The sequence below is a fragment of the Sinohyriopsis cumingii genome, chromosome 12 (genome assembly GCF_028554795.1).
Source record: "Sinohyriopsis cumingii isolate HCF-2022 chromosome 12, ASM2855479v2, whole genome shotgun sequence".
NCBI lineage: Eukaryota > Metazoa > Mollusca > Bivalvia > Unionida > Unionidae > Sinohyriopsis > Sinohyriopsis cumingii.
The window spans coordinates 53820212-53837066 of NC_142972.1; the positions used below are offsets into that span (position 1 = coordinate 53820212).

General features: G+C 34.8%; 1 protein-coding gene across 2 annotated transcripts in view; it reads left to right on the forward strand.

The window, feature by feature from the left end:
* Positions 1 to 284: 284 nt before the first annotated feature.
* LOC149786458 (diacylglycerol kinase zeta-like) overlaps positions 285 to 16855 on the forward strand; it is a 198863-nt gene continuing 182292 nt past the window's right edge. Inside the window, exon 1 of one of the 2 annotated variants that reach the window (XM_089976907.1) lies at positions 285 to 2882. In XM_089976907.1, coding sequence (XP_089833033.1) covers positions 1855 to 2882 — 1028 coding nt within the window. In that variant the 5' untranslated portion in view covers positions 285 to 1854. The remainder of the gene's footprint in view (positions 2883 to 16855) is intronic. The other variant, XM_089976906.1, reaches the window with a different exon arrangement.

Sequence of the window (16855 nt, forward strand, 5' to 3'; positions counted from 1 at the left end):
TTGTGGCTGTGACTGCTCTGGTGACCTGGTGGTTAGAGCAACTGCGTCTGATGCAGGATTTTGTGGGTTTGATCCCCAGCTGAGTCATACCAAAGACTTATAAAAATGGTACTAACAGCTGCCTTGCTTGATGCTCAGAATTAAGAGGTTAGTGTTAGGACTGGTTACCCTAGTGTCAGGATAATGTGTCTGGGTGGGACATCACATGCCTGCAGCATGAAGCCCCAGTGCTAGACATCACTATAAACTGCCACACTGCAGGCATCATAGTGATATGACTGAAAAATTGTTAAATCTATGTTAAAAATCCAAATCACACACACACACACACACACACACACTTACTTGTGGTTGGATGTGACATATAAGTGAGCATATACAGTAAATCATATGCTTACATAATGCCACCACTTTTTTTTGTTCATTAATAGCTTCCTCAGTCTATGAACTTAAAATGAGTGGCATCTGTGGAAGTCAGATGTACGAATTTCCCTTCATGGTCTGTCCATGGAAAGGGCAGTTAGCAAGAGAATTTGATGCAGTTGCTCCTTGCTAGACAATCGTGCAGTGTGAAGTGTTCAGAGTGAAGCAGGTTGGAAGAAAAGGACACTTCCTAACCGGATGTTTTATTTCATTGAATAACATCAAATCCTCCACAACTGGATTAAGTGCTCAGCTTGCAGAAATCATTTTATGAAAAATAATCAAACAGCACAACCCATAGCTGGTGCCTGTCAACTTCACCACAGTCAGTGGCTGCATGGACAAGAGAACTCACTGTAGGTAGTTGATCAATTCTGGAAGCCATGTAATGAATATATTGGCAGTTCTAGGATAGGACTGCTAAATCCTAGCAGCTTTCATTGATATCTAGCACTTTTGCTCTGCTAAACTTAAAAAGAATTTGCCACCCGAACAGTTGAGTCTGTTACAGTTGTAGTCAGTTAGAGGACTTTTCTTTAAAAGCTTAATTCAGAAACAGCAGTGAATCTACAGTACAAACTAGATACATTACACATTTGTGCAGGGGAAGAAAGAGGAGGAATGGCTTAATTTTTATTTGTCCTGCACATATGTGCTTTAATTTCCGGGCGATTTTCGAGTAGGGGTCGATGATCGAAATCGGTCGAGGTTTCCATTTTGGTATTATCAGCTAATATTGTGGTATTGCAACAGAACAATCTGACTATTTTGATGAGATGAAGGAAACTAATTGCCTTTTCAATCTGTCTTGGAAAGAAAGCCAAAATGGATTAGCTGTATGGAGCTGAAGGATTGATTAGTTTGGGTAGCGAAGGAATCAGGTGTGATCATAATGGCAGATTAAGTTAATGAAAGGAAGTTTAATTACAATTTATATTAATTCTTTGAGAGTGACTGCTCCTGTTGAAACAGTTCTGTTGCCATGAAAGAGCTGCAAGAAACACTTTTCATATTATTGATGAACTGCAATTTCATCTCGAGCTTTACAAATAATAGCCTAGTAATGATAGCTGTGGACTTTTGGAACTAATGCACTACCAATCAAACGAAGAAATTTGCTTTTATGTAAAACAATATATGGGAAAACAAGACAGTTTATGTTACTGAATAGAAAGCCTTGCATAGAAAACTATTAACATATATGGTCAAAAACAAGATGGATATTAAATATTATTGTGTGGAGTTCTCCATTACTTTGTAATACACTAAGTAAAATGGAGATAGTTAAGTGCTGTGCATGACCAAATGCAAGGTTAAAAATCTACATACTGTATAATTTAGATGCAGGGTGCATAAAGCTAAATCAATTCAGGAAAGAAGGAATAAATCAAATTCCATGGCCATAGAGCAACTTTAATTGAGAGTGCAGCCATGAACAAGATATTTAGGAAGTCTCGTTCAATTTCACCTTCTTTTGAAATACCTAAAATATGTCTACCCCATCAGAAAAAGTCGATCGAGCACACAACCACATCATCACATTCAGATGATCAGTCGCAATCTTTACATGTTCCTAATGAACTTCGAATGCGCTCATCCAGTTTTGATGCTAGTAGTCTACACTCTCAGTCAGACCAGCTAAATGTTCCAAAGCAAGGGCGGCGCTGCCACTCCTTTGATTCATCTTGTTCAGTTCAACTCTCACCAGGATCTTCTGATGAGAATGTTTCTGATCGGAAAACTGGATGTAACTCGAAGTTGTCAAAATATTCCCGCCTTAACACTTCACTGGATATTCCCAAGCTCTGTATTCACTGTGTGCATATGGAGGCCAAGGCAAAGGAATTGGAAGCAGAACGTAACATATTTGTTAACGCATACAATAAAAATACTGGTACGTACAGTGATGATGTTAGTTTAAATTCAAGTACAAGTTACACAAGTAGTTCCTGCGAGTCCCTGTCACCAGATCAGACACACTTTTATTACTTATCAGATAGTGATGATAAAGGAAACGAGAACTGTAATGGAAATGAGAGCTGTAATTCTGAGAAGTATGAAGAATGTGTTACCAATGATAGACAAGGACTAACATCTCCTAGCTTCGAATGTCATAGTCATAGTCATAGTTCTGCCTCTAGCTTTGAACGACAAATTAGTACTGAACTGGAAACAGATGGCAGAGAAGGTGAGAAACCTGCCATAGATGAAGGAACAGATGTATACACAAATGTGCTCACATTAGAAGTGCCCATTATAAAACAATATAGATCATCATCTTTGGATGCCTGTTACCTTAAGGTCCCAGATGTGGGTAAAGGAAGTGGGAACACAATCCGGCGCCAAGCCTCATTTGAAATCGATATTTTGGATGCTCCTATTCAAGTACGCTCAAGTTCAGTGGATGTAACCTTGCCAACAGAACAGGATGCTCGATACAAGGCCATTCTAAACTCATCGTAAGTAAGAAATTCATCAGTTTTTTTTTTCAAAATGTATTTTGTTTTGTCCTCTGCAAACAAGGTATACTACTAGTATACAAGTATCATTCATCTATAAAAAATTTTTACATCTGCATGGAATGTTTTAAAATTATAAAAATTTTAACTGTTATGCATGATTGCAAGTGTTGTGGTTCTTATGTGCACAAAGATACTTTTCAAAGAATATTAACTGCACTAATTTTCAGAAATTCTTTTTTCTTTACTTTGAGAATGAAACAAGTATATGCCCATGTTTTGTTCGAAAATTTACTGCATTGCAGGAATGTGAAATCTGGATACTTCATCAGATTTACACTCCAAGTAAAAGTTACGTCTTTTGAAGGATAAAGAGACACAGCTTCTTTCTGGACCTTTTCGTATCAGTATTGTACAAAGAATATTAACATTGTCTGCAGTACTATCCCAAATTTGAATTGACAGGATGAAAGTTGTATCAGAGATGGAGAAAATGATCAGTCTTTAAGGCCCAAATGAAAGAAAAATGGAAATACAATTATATTCAGTAAATAAATTTTCACCATGTATACTATTTTTTAGCTTTCTTTGCCATAAAACAATTATTATCTTGCATCTGATTTTTTAAGCTTGTTACCACTATGAAAGGCATATTTTATATTTGGGTTTTATCGAACTTCAAGTATTGCACATTTCATCATGATATCCAGTGAGTTTGAGAATATGTGAGATCTATGCATGTCAATGAGGTGATATTGCTTCTGATTGGTTGAGCATATCATCACTCTAAAGGCCATATGTCTGAACCAGTTTTTATTAAATTTGAATACAAGCTTATGTTATCAAGATCCTTGTACCATGGAAATTAGCATGCTACATATTTACTGGAATCATACTACATAATTACCAGACCAGAAAGGAATAAAATAAACATATCAGCAAACATTGACCCCAGGCATGGCTTTGTCTTCAGGGACTTGCTAAGAGACTCAGATTCAGTAGACATTGACCCTAGACATGGTTTGTCTTCAGGGACTTGCTAAGAGACTCAGATTCAATAGACATTGAGCCTAGACATGGTTTGTCTTCAGGGACTTGCTAAGAGACTCAGATTCAGTAGACATTGACCCTAGACATGGTTTGTCTTCAGGGACTTGCTAAGAGACTCAGATTCAGTAGACATTGACCCTAGACATAGTTTGTCTTCAGGGACTTGCTAAGAGACTCAGATTTAGGTTTAGGGTCACAATGATTATGCATGGCATATGAATTGTAAAGAAACTGAATTAATTTTTATTTATTTAATTATTTATTGTTTTCATTGATGCTTTCATTGGGTCTTCAGAAAATACAAACCTTGTATCTTCACTTGCTAACCTTGCTGGCCAGTTCCATTGTTGCACAATTTTGCATGACTTCTGTATTGCTTTGTCATGCCATGTGTAAACTGACTGGGATTATGTTTGACAAATTTAACAATAACTGACACTGAGTGTGAATAACAATAAATGTAAGACACTGACTGTGAATAACAATAACTGTGACACTGACTGTGAATAACAATAAATGTAAGACACTGTATTCTAAGTTGCAGGATTTTTATTTATCTTCACCCTTTACAGCCCAATCAAAGTTTGTCCTTCACCTTATTTCAGATATCATGTCTGCACTCATGAAAGTTGTAATGACAGAGGCTGAACTTAGTATACCACAAGTACTCACTTATAAGTCAAGTCAGACTGTAAACAATAAAGATCCTGATCCGCTGTTAAATATTGTGGCTGCAGATTTGGAGCCATGTTGTTTGTTCTACTGATGACTCCTGTAAATTGGCATACAATTCTGTCAAACTGCACAGACCCAGATCTACTGGCACATTATATGCTGGCAGATCTGGGCCTCATGTGCAGTTTGCAGTTGGACTTGTCAATCAAGATTAGTTGGTGGATTCTGATAGTAAGATTTTGCCAGAATTATCTGATAAAGATGTAGAACTTTTACAAAATTATAGGGGGCCCTGAGTGGCTGAATGGTCTAAAGCGCTCAGCGTTACGGATCATTGCCATCTCACTTCTCTCTGTCTAGGGTCAAGTCTCAGGTTCAGCCAATGTGGGTATGTAAGAAAGCTTGCCAGTAGCTTCTTGTGGGTTGGTGGTTTTTTCCAGGGGTTTTCCCCGGGTTCTTCCTCCATCATTGATACAGGCTGCCATGTATAGCCTATCTTGTGCTGAAAAATGGCATTAAACCCAATGACAACAACAATAACAACAACAACAAAATTATAAACCAACACCATTGACACACATGCATGCACACACTCATGCAGATGCATGCACTTGCACACAGACATATACACACTGCTCTCCGTGTGACTCCCAAGCATTTTTACATACTGAAGGGTACAATGGACAGTTTTGTACACAGACTTGATACTACAGCCACATGCCTATTATATAAACATACACCAGTCTATATGTTTGGATCACTATAGTAAAACAAAATGTAACAATATCACTCGTTTGGTCCAGTCTGACACCACTCCGGTGGCCTAGTGGTTAGAGGGTCTACCTTGAATGTGGGAGGTCGTGGGTTTGAACCCGGCCAAGTCATACCAAAGACTTACAAAAATGGTACTAACAGCTGCCTTGCTTTTCACTCAGCATTAAGAGGTTAGTGTTAGGACTGGTCGACTTGGTGTCAGGATAATTTGACTGGGCGGAACATAATGCTACATCTCTGCGGCATGCCCCAGTGCTAGACATCACTATAAACTGCCACACTGCAGACATCATAGTGATATGACTGAAAAATTGTTAAAGCTACATTAAAAGTCCAAGTAACACATACACACTCACTTGGTCTGACAAATCAATGGAAACTAATGGCAAAAAGAAGTCTACACACTGCTGCCCCAAACTGATATGTGCATTTTTCAGAATCCAAACATAACCTTCTACACAACAGTGCATACTAAACAGCTTGATGTATTTAAAATGGTCACCATCAAGGTCAGTTTTGAGATGTTCTACTTGCCTTGAAACTGCTATGGTTGGCTAGCTTAGCTTCCTAGTGGACTGTTGGTATTCTCTGACTACATACTGTGAAGTAACTAGGCAAAGTCAGTACATGTATACCTCATACCAGTTTCAAGAACAATGTGAGTCTAAAATACCTAATTCACAAATATGCAAATACATGTATATCTTTAATTATGTATATATTAAACAGTAGTGGTAGAAAAAGTCTCATAGCCAGAAGTTGAGAAAATTTGACGGGGGCCAATTTTGAAACTATCCCTTGAGTCCTGATGAACAGCAGCTTGTCTTCTAGCTCAGTACAGATGACTTTTGATTCATATTTGTATAGTTCACAATCATTCCTCGGGACTTGTGTCAGGGATTTGATTTTATACTTCTAAGTTAAAAGCTTTATGAATGTACAGTCAGCGCAACCTAATTGTAATGATACACATGGCTTTTTTATATGAATAATGTAGTTTCTCTGATTATACTAGTTTATGTGTATTGCAATTACTATATATATGCGTATAAGTTGAATCCAGCTGTAAATAATATAGAACCTCATACGCCATCTCATAATGTGTTTATGTTGTTTGATTTTCTGATAACTCCTATTAAACTGCATGTACACACATCTGCCAGTGAATATTTAGAAGGATGGATCTGGGGCTGTGCAGTTTCCGGTTGGATATGGCTTATAAGCAAGTATATATGGCATGTTCAGATTTTTTTAAGTGTCCTGTATTTTTCAGCTTGGACTTTATCAGTGGCAACCTTATTTGCTTGATCTCACACAAAACATATGGAGGAATTAAACTTTGTATGTGGATGATATGATTAAATTATAACACAGTTGCAATGATTTTATTTTATTGCATGCTCCCACAGGTCTGAATTGCATGTTTGCATGTTTGACCATTTCAAATCAAGTTCTTATAATTCCCAGTCCAGTGTTATTGATTCATTTTTTTTTTCTATTCATTTCTTGTTCTGTGATTGCCATTATTATCTTCAGTGTTTCATTCCTTGTCATTTTCAGTGCATCATTAACACCTTCCAAATAAATCACAATAACTTTAATACAGGTACTACACATAGTTAACGTCTCCCTCATGTCTCTCTGTCCATCAGTCTTGGCTTCCTTGCAGGCAAGATAGCTCAAGGGTTATTGAGCTGAACAAGACCAAATTTTCAGATATCTTTTAAGTAGTGGGTCCCAAGACAAGTGACTCCCCCCAAAAATAAAATTAGGCTGAGGTGATTGTGACTTTTTGTTTCAGCTTTTGAATATTTTTTAATATTTTGGACTTAATGTTTAGAAAAAGAAAAATTCATGAGGTGCAGAAATGAAATTTGGGGTGGATATTAATTTTGAATTATTAGATGCAATTGATCTGACTTGTTTTCAGATGTTAGATCAATTATAAATAATTTTAAAGAGATTTTCAAACAGTTTTGACAAAAACCTTATAAACTTTACTAAGCAGAAATCGCTTGAGGTATACACAAATGAAGTTATTTTGTATACACATTAATTTTATAGTAATCATTCCATTTTGTTACAGATTTTTATGTTTTGATACTTAGTTTTGACAAAAACAGTGTACATGGTGTGAATGATTAGGCAAATATGACTTACAAATAAGGATCTAACAAGATTTTACCATTACAGCAATTTTACCATTTTATCATGTTTTAAAACATTTTATTATACAATAATGTGCAACCTGTGGCTAGTGGGCTTGATATAGATCACGTGTATGATCATTTGCCAAAGAAGCATTAAACAATAAATTTCATTGGCTGACTGAAATATGTCTCACTGATTTTGATTAGGTTGTGAATAATTTGAAGGTACAGCACATGTCTCACAGTATGGCTGCATGTATTTTCAATGTAAAATATTGGAAAAATGTAGGCTGTCTGAAACAGATTTTAGAAGAGGAATTGTCATTAGAGCATGACATTCAAATCTCAGTACAGAAGGCTCATGGCAATAAAGATAATGGTCCCAGATGTCATGAATTGATAAAAAAAAAGTTTCAATCAATATTCACTTTTTCCAGTAGTATATACTGTACTTAAATCAATTGTTGCTGAATCAAATTAATACATGGTTTGCTGCAGTTTCCTTGTCAACTAAAATAACCATGTCCTAAAAGAAGATCAGAATTAAGGGGACAAAGAAATTATGGAAGACTGTTGTATATTGACTTTAAAAGGATGGCGTCAGCTTAGCATATAATGTTACTAAAGTGAATATTCATAACAGAAATTAATAAATTCATGACATGACTGATTTTGATTATAATTTCCGCTTGAATATCTGTCATAAATATGCAGTGTGTTAGAATATTTTTGCCACTCCCACCCCCTTTTCTTTTCTTTCTAAATGCCCTCACTTTTGTTAGTGTGGATTCCATTTTGTGTTGATATTTTGTGCAACATGATCTATCAACATTTATTCTTGTTACCATTCTGGAGTTCATATTTCAGAACTAGTTTCAATCAAATTTGGAGTATGGGATTATATGATAAAATTCTTGAACATGTGCGATTATGAGTGAGATCCGTATATTTATATGTATATTAATGAGGTGCTATTGCATCTGGTTGGTTAATCTTGCTACCACTCACTCAGCAGGCCCTATTTTGTATCTAATTTTGATCAAACATGGACTATATGCCTGTATCATTAAGGTTTCAAACAAATTCAGTAATGAGTACATCCCATGCTTAATAATGAGGTGATCATGTATCTGATTGGCAGATAATCTGTAGAAGCAAAAATAGCAGTTTGTATATTAAAGCAAGGGAAGTAACCTTTGATCAGGTCTATTGAGACTTGCTGGTTTAGGATTGCGAAGAAAGTTCTTCCCTTTGGAAAACTTTATCAGCTTTAAAAAAAATACTCCTAGATTACAGGATTCATTAATTTGAACAGGCCAAGTTCTTTAAATTAGCAGTTAATTTCATATTCAGGATTCACATTCAATGAGTTAAGAAACATTATAGAATTATTCTGACCAATCAATCCAATCCTTTTTTTAATCATGAAGTCAGAAATACTCATTTTGTTGGACTTAGTAGAAAATGTGGCATATGCCTGTATAAGTACACCAAACTCTTCTTTCCATGCCACACTTTCTCTACATGTATAGTTTCACAAACTTTCATTTGTTAGTTGCCCAGGTGTGTAATATCAGGCCCACCTGGACCTCTTGTATAGTTTTGGAGTTGACTTCAGTCTTTCGTCAATCTTGCTGGCTGCAGGGTCTGTTATTGGATGTACAGTTGTTTCATTCATGGTAATTTATATACTTATATATAAAAAATTACTAATGTTTTCAAGGCCTGCCTTTGTTTCTTTGGTATATCGCTTTAGAAACTTTGTCCTTTTTTTTAAAGATCCTACTGCTGTATCACAGTTGCTTTTAAGCCCTTGAAGTTTGAACATGATAAATTTGTGCAGAAAGGACAACCAAATAAAAGATCTACTGTTTTAGATCTTTATTTTGATGGGATGGTGTCACGGACTACTAAAATTTATGTACACCATTCCCTTGATAACTCATGCCCAGATAACTTGTGAACCTACTTATAATGGGTAGGCAGGTGTTGAACCCCCCCATTCCTCCATAGAAAGTGCAGCAAAAAATTGATTTATTTATTGAACATGAAGAAAGTTGCAAACAAAATTGGTCAATGAAACCTGATGTAGTGATTGTTTTATTGTCAAAAAAGCAGTTAGTGTCTAGAAATTTGAATTGGCATGATGAATTCTCAACTTACAATAATAGGTCGTATACTCTATTGCATTTTCTTTACAAAACAAATTCTCTGTAAATCAAAAATGTTGAAAAATTTTGATCAGTGAAAATTTCACTGTGGCCTACCATGGTAACACTTTAAGAAATAAATTGCAATTAAATAAGTTTAATCAGGTGGAATTTGTGTTTTCATTATATATTTTGATTTTGGTTTTAGTGTAATCATCATAAATATGATATGCCCTATTGTATTCAGATGTGTAAAAATTATGAATCTACTATGATATCTGTGTAAGTGGGGATTGTTGTTCGAACCTTATTAACCACTGATTGTGTTTTGATCTCCCATTGGCTGGCATATTTGTTGCATTGTTAAATTAAGTTAAAAGCAGACCTGCTTTGTATTATCATGTTAATTATGTATTTTCTATAAATCAAATAAATGGAATGGAATTATTAAAAAAAGGTAAAGGGCATTATTACAACTTTGTGGTCCTAAAATAAGTAATAAAAAAGAGTGAGAACCAACAAGCTTTTTTAAAATTCAACAAGTAATTTATTTCCCTTAACTGTAAAGTGAAAATAACTTTCAATATTGCAAATAAAATCCCAAATATTCCTAGAATTTTTAACACAAATCCTAATGATAAATGTTCTGAATAAACTTTTGTGGTGTTCCAAAATAAGTTCAGTACTGAAAGTATTGATGTGCCTGTGATGGCTTATAAAGTGGAGATATGCCAACAGTCTTGTATTGACTCACAGTAATAATCCAAGGTTTCCTAATTTGAATTCACAAAAAATTTCAGTTATTGTCTCTTTCCAGGAATATAATTGTGCATGTATTTCCTGAAAAGAAGATTTTGAATAATTTCAATTCAAAATACTGTACACAGAAAATGATTTCTGCCACGACGTTATTGCAGGAATAAATAATTCTTCCTGTAAACAAGATTATATATATAAAAAATTAAGACATAAAGAAAACACCAAAGACAGTCAAACATTTGTTGTTCTGAGATCAGTTAGAAGGTCTGTTGCCATACAAAATGTCCTCAAGATCTGGCTATGTGAAAAAATACAGAAATCAGCTTAAGATAATAATCCTAATATTTATCCTTCAGTCAGAGAAAGGTAAACAATGTAGTTTAAAAAACTGTCACTGATATTGGACATGGTCACCTATTAGATACAATTTTACGTTACCCATAGCAAACAATGAAATAAAAAAGTCTGGGAAAAACCCTAACAAACAAGCAAATTAAATACAAATCATACCTGCATAAGTGCCAGTGTTCATTGTTGTATGTCAGGTTAACTCATTTCATTTTTCCACTTGAACATTGTTATAAATATTGTGTAAGTATCAATTAAACTGCCTTTAATTATCCTAGTCATGTGACCAATGAATTAACAACTAAGTGAAAATAGTACCCAGTAAATTCAAAGCTTTATTGAAATAGATACAGTTCATTATGGAGAAGCAAGCTCCAAAGTTTTTAGTAAACTTAAAATTAATGAATTGGTGCTCAGAGTACTGTTCAAGCATAAGCAGATGTTTCACTATTATTTGCAATGAAATCATAGAATCAGTATTTCACATATAAAACAATTGTAAAAAATTGGGTTTCAATGTTTACAGTGTTTTCACAAAACAAATGTCTTTACATTTTGAACAAAAGAAATTGTGTTTCTTTGTGGCAAAATGATTGATGTAATAGAGAATGTTTTGCAGGTACACATGTATACTTGTTAAAACCTCTTGCAGTTTTGTTTTTAACGATCTTCCAGAGATTGGTTTGTCTTAAAAAGAAAGGTGATTTATGCAGAAAAATGAACAATTTTATTAGAAAAGCTGTTTATATAAAATTGTTCCCAACACTAATATAAAATGCATATTGAGCCATTAAAAGTGCTATTGCCCCACCCACTCACAGTGTAGCTGGGATGGCACCCCCTTCATTTTTCAGAGGAACCTTGGTAATGTGCACTATTGCTTATTATAAGTATGGTCTATGTTTTCAGACCATGATGTGCATGAGTTATCCAAAATAATCATCATATGTAATTAACTTAATACCCTAATACCCTGGCTGACTGTACAAAATCATACATCTACCATGTGTGAGAGAGGGGAGAGGGGGAGAGAGAGAGAATGAGAGAGAGGGAGAGAGAGAGAGAGGAGACATTTTGCTTCACCAATCTATAAGCTATCTGTATGTCTTGCACAAGGGGTAAGAAAGAAAGCTCTGATTTTGGGGTACAGGGGTTTGACATCAAACCCATGACCTCTTGCATCAGAGGTGGATCATCTCTACTACCACTAAGCCAATATTTTGTTTACTCATATAACGTTACATCTAGATTGTACTCTTTCATCAAATATTATGAAACGCTTGCACAAATTACATAAAAGACCTTTAGATTTTTGTATGGAAAGGTCAGAGGTCAAGGTTATGGTGAGTCACATAAGAAAAAAATATCTTTTTAGAAGATTAGATTCAAACCATGTTGCATGTGAGACGGAAAGAAACTTGTTGATTTGGAAGGCAAATGATCACCAGATGAAGATCAGTGACACAAGCAATAAGGTTTTGTTTAAAATAAAGTATGCAGCACAATTTAGTGGCACCAGATTTTGATGAGGGTATAATGTAATGAGAAGGAAGTAAATTGCTTTAGACAGTTTACAGGTGTTGTTCTCAAAGTTCCACTTGAAGACAGTTGGATTCTGCATGATAGTCTCTTTTTGACACTATCTTTGAGCAAAATTAATTCTTGGTTTTCCTTTAGGGTAAGGAAGACCAAATTGGTTGTTGGATATAGAAATCAAGATTGAGGTCACCGTGTCTTTCTGGTCAGTTCTGTCTACAGTCAGCCAATGCTTTTGCTTGCAATTATATACTGGGTAGGCATATACTATCACGTTCCTTTTGATATTACAAGGGCAAGGTCACTGATGATTCCTTCCTGCTCTACTTTATGGCCAAGAACCAGCAGGTTATCTTTGGTTTTTTTCCAATGCACTGCATAATGGGATAAACAGCTAAGTGCCTACCTATTGTGATTAGTGTAGCATTGTCTTTTTTGATGTGGTTATTTGAGAGGGGAGACATTCAGTAAGATTCCATACCAAGGAGCTCCAAAAGGAAGTCATATGAATTCTTGTTATCTGATCTTCCAATCAGTGAGCTGCTGAATGTAGCATGATAATGCAGTCTTTCAAATTAGTGAGTAAATTATAGAGTTTGTGTCATCAGTCGGCAAGTATTGCAGCCTCATGATTATACAAGCCTTCAGCATTTAGTTGTTAGCTCTTTAATGACATAGGAGTTTTAATACTTCCCTGTAATATGTATGCTAATGACAGAGCCTCTAAGTAGAGGAGGAATTCTGTTGTATGTTAATCTGTATTAATTTTCGACTGCAAGTCCTAAAAATCACCTGCCTTAAAGGAAAATTTTAAATCTGCCAATTATTCACTCGGTAACCATGGATTTGTCCTGATAATGGCTGTGGTCTTGCAGCAGGTGGATGTGGGTTAACTTATTTAGTACAAAAGTAAAACATAAAAGAAAATGATAAATTATTTATCCATAACACTCACACAGTTTCGGGTTCGGCCTATGTGAGTATGTGAGAAAGCTTTCCAGTAGCTTCTCAAGGGATGGTGGTTCTTTCCAGGGGTTTTCCGGGTTCTTCCTCCATTAATACTGGCCGCCATTCATAGCCTTTCTTGTGCTGAAAAATGTTGTTAAACCCCACTACAACAACCACAACAACAGCAACACACAGTCTCTTTAACTAGTCAACATATCTACAGTAACATTCACAAATAGTCAAAATTTCTACAAATGATTGTTGTATTACATCACTGTTGAATTCTTATTTCAAAATTTTAAAGGTGCTATTGATTTATGTCTTTTCCAGATGCAACATGTTTTTAAGTTTAACAAATTTACTCTCCTAACATTTTTCAGTCATAAAAAAACAATCAGTCACATCGATAAAGCCCGCTTATTGCAATATCTGGTGCCATTTATTTTCAATTTAGACTTTGGTCCACTTAATGTGTACGGTTAAAAATAGAATGAATCTCTGACACATGGTTCCATATTCAAGAAACCCGTCTGTTTTTTCTAACTATTTCATGTGGATACTATAAAAAGAAAATAGGAATGTTGACAGAGGTCTAATGATGAACACAGCGGCTCGTATCATTGTTTCCAGTTTAATGATCAGTCATATATGTACTATAGAATAATACAAAATAAGCTGTAATTAGGTTAGGTAAGGCATATTTTCTTATGGCCAATGAGAGGGCAGTATTCCATTCAGCAAGTTGCACTTGCATATTAAATGGGCATGATCATGACAATGTTGAGCAGTAGCATGGGAAAATGGTCTGGCATTCATTAACGGTATGATAGCAAGTCAAAATGGTCTGGCATTCATTAACGGTATGATAGCAAGTCAAAATGGTCTGGCATTCATTAACGGTATGATAGCAAGTCAAACTTTTAAACAGGCATATACAAAGTTGAATCCCTGAGCTAAGCATCTGTAGCAAATTTATTACACTATGTGAAATCTAGCTTGAAATATCGGAGTTGATTCTTATATAGGTCACATGTGTAAGGAGAGAAGTGTCCTCCCTCATGTTATTATACAGTACATGTCTGACAAGTAAATTGTAAGCAATACAAGCCCCTGTGATGATGAATAAATGCACACACAACACGAGCCTCAAACTGTAATTTTTATTCTGTGTCTTGATGTCAAATTGGAGACCTTTTTTTTAAGGGGTACCCGGTTGTCCATTTTATTACCTGGGTTATTGTCAGTGGGCAAGTACCGGGGTATATACCCACCCATTGGCATCTTTTAAATTTGAGATTCACACATATTAATGAAATTATATTGCGCTGTATTGGCTGAACTAAAGACTATCGCATCAAATTTCAATACAGTCTGGCAACTTGGTTTATATCGTGAAGAACTTGGATGATTTTGATACCGAGCAAGAGACTAATGGTAGTAATCATGTTGTATCTTTAATAAGCCTTTATGTCAGACTATAGTGAAATAGGAAGCATCAACGGTATCCAGAGGTGCTGCATATTTTAGTTATGTATTTGGATGGGACAAAGTATGTATGCATAGAACTTAATGACATGTCACCACAATAAACTGCTATATATATTTAAGTCCAAATAAAAGTTAAGTAATGAAAACTTTAAAGATAAATATAATGGCAGGAAGAATTGATCTAAAGTTTAACCTTTCCAAAACGAAGTAAATATGTAGTCATACAAAATAAAGATAAAATGCTAAGATAAAAAAATTCTCTAAAAGGTCTATAAAATGAAAGGTAAGGCAAAAAATATAAAGTCCAAAATTTACAGGGTCAGTTATACAAACAACATTCCTTTAAAAGAAGTCAAAGATTTTACGTATATATATTATTGAACATAAGATCAGTTGTCAGGATTTTACATGTTCCCTAGCTACGTCACTGCCTGACCTAAGGTGTATGGAGCATTACCTTAAGATTATTTTTCATCCTGATCTTTATTCATGTTCCTTTACTTAGACACAACACAGACATTCACACACAGACATATACACACACAAATATTGTAAAAGAACAACCCTTCATTTACAAACCGCAACTTGCATGTTGTTTTTTTTTAATGTGAAAGTATAAAAAAAAAATCAAACCAAAAGTTGACAAAAGGGTTCACTGTTCTTAAACTCCTCACTTCTGTACGTCACTTGGGTGGCATATTTTTCCAGCCTTTTGTATGATAAAGCACAATTTTTAAAATTGGTGAGGTTTTGGAATTTGTATGCATGGCGGGATCTGTATGTAACGTATTTTTCAAGCAAGATTAGAAAGTTGATAAGATCATGAAAGTTTTTATTTTCATTAAAGATGTCTTTTGATGTCATTTTAATATTTTGGGCTGTAAGTTTGGATCCATCCCAGAAATAATTTCCATAAATGTTCAGTAACTGGTTACGGCCCTAACATAAGTGATCAATTTGTTCTGTTCCCTCCTTACAGAAGGTGAAATTTTATCATTATGGCTCAGATTAATCTTTTTCAAAAACTGGCTTGTGCCAGTATAGTTCTATGTAGAAGTCTAAAACGAAAGCGAAGCATTTTGTTTCTTTTGTAGAAAGTTTAGCCGAAACAAAACAGTTGGACCGATCATTTATACCAGTTGTACACAATTATGCTTCCTGAACCAAGTTTCATATTTACCGTTTGGCCTTTGTATCTTGGTTTTTATTAGATCTTTATAAATAAATTTATTCTTTACTCATATCTTAAGTTTTGTTGAGTATTACAATAAAAGTACCGGTATTTCAACTTTCAAAAAAACTTTTTAATTTTCTTGTTCCACTTCACTGTTATCTTTGAAATAAGAGCTACGTACTGTATGAAATTGTTAGCAGTGTTGTTTTATTTCACCAAGACTTAGTAGAGATCATGTGTGTGTGTGTGTGTGTGTGTGTGTGTGTGTGTGTGTGTGTGTGTGTGAGAGAGAGAGAGAGAGAGAGAGAGAGAGAGAGATTAGGATGCATGAACAGCTGACTGCCATAATAATGCACATGCTGTACCTTATTCAACTCATTCAAGTTATTGACATAAATTTGAACAGTGTTTTCACTTTGAGTGTAAACCCATGTAAAATCTTTTTTATTTGCAATTACTTCATATACAATTCAAGTTTTCATGAAATGTAGACAAACAAGGTACTATAAAATACATTTTCCAAGTAAAAAGGCAACATTTATAGTCCTTATTTAAGCTTTGCAAAGTCACATCTATCCTTTCAGTGATCAAGTAAAAATATGTCATTAGTTAAATTGTAGCTAAATTGTGAGTGGTAAAGGATCAAAGTAAAAAACATAAGCCTTTGTTAGTGTACTTGTAGTTGATAAAGATTTTAATTTATACACCTAAATTCTAACACTTGAAGATGAACTCATCCCTCTACATTTCCCTTGGACACAAATAGTTTGACAACTGCAAATACATGACAAGTTTATCTGTGGAGGAGGTATCTCTGAACTTCAATAGCTACATCTCCAATGGATTTCTTTTCTTCAAATGCAACTGTAAATGAAATCTGCTTCTTGACCTTGCTTGTCTTAAAAACACTGATAATGTCTG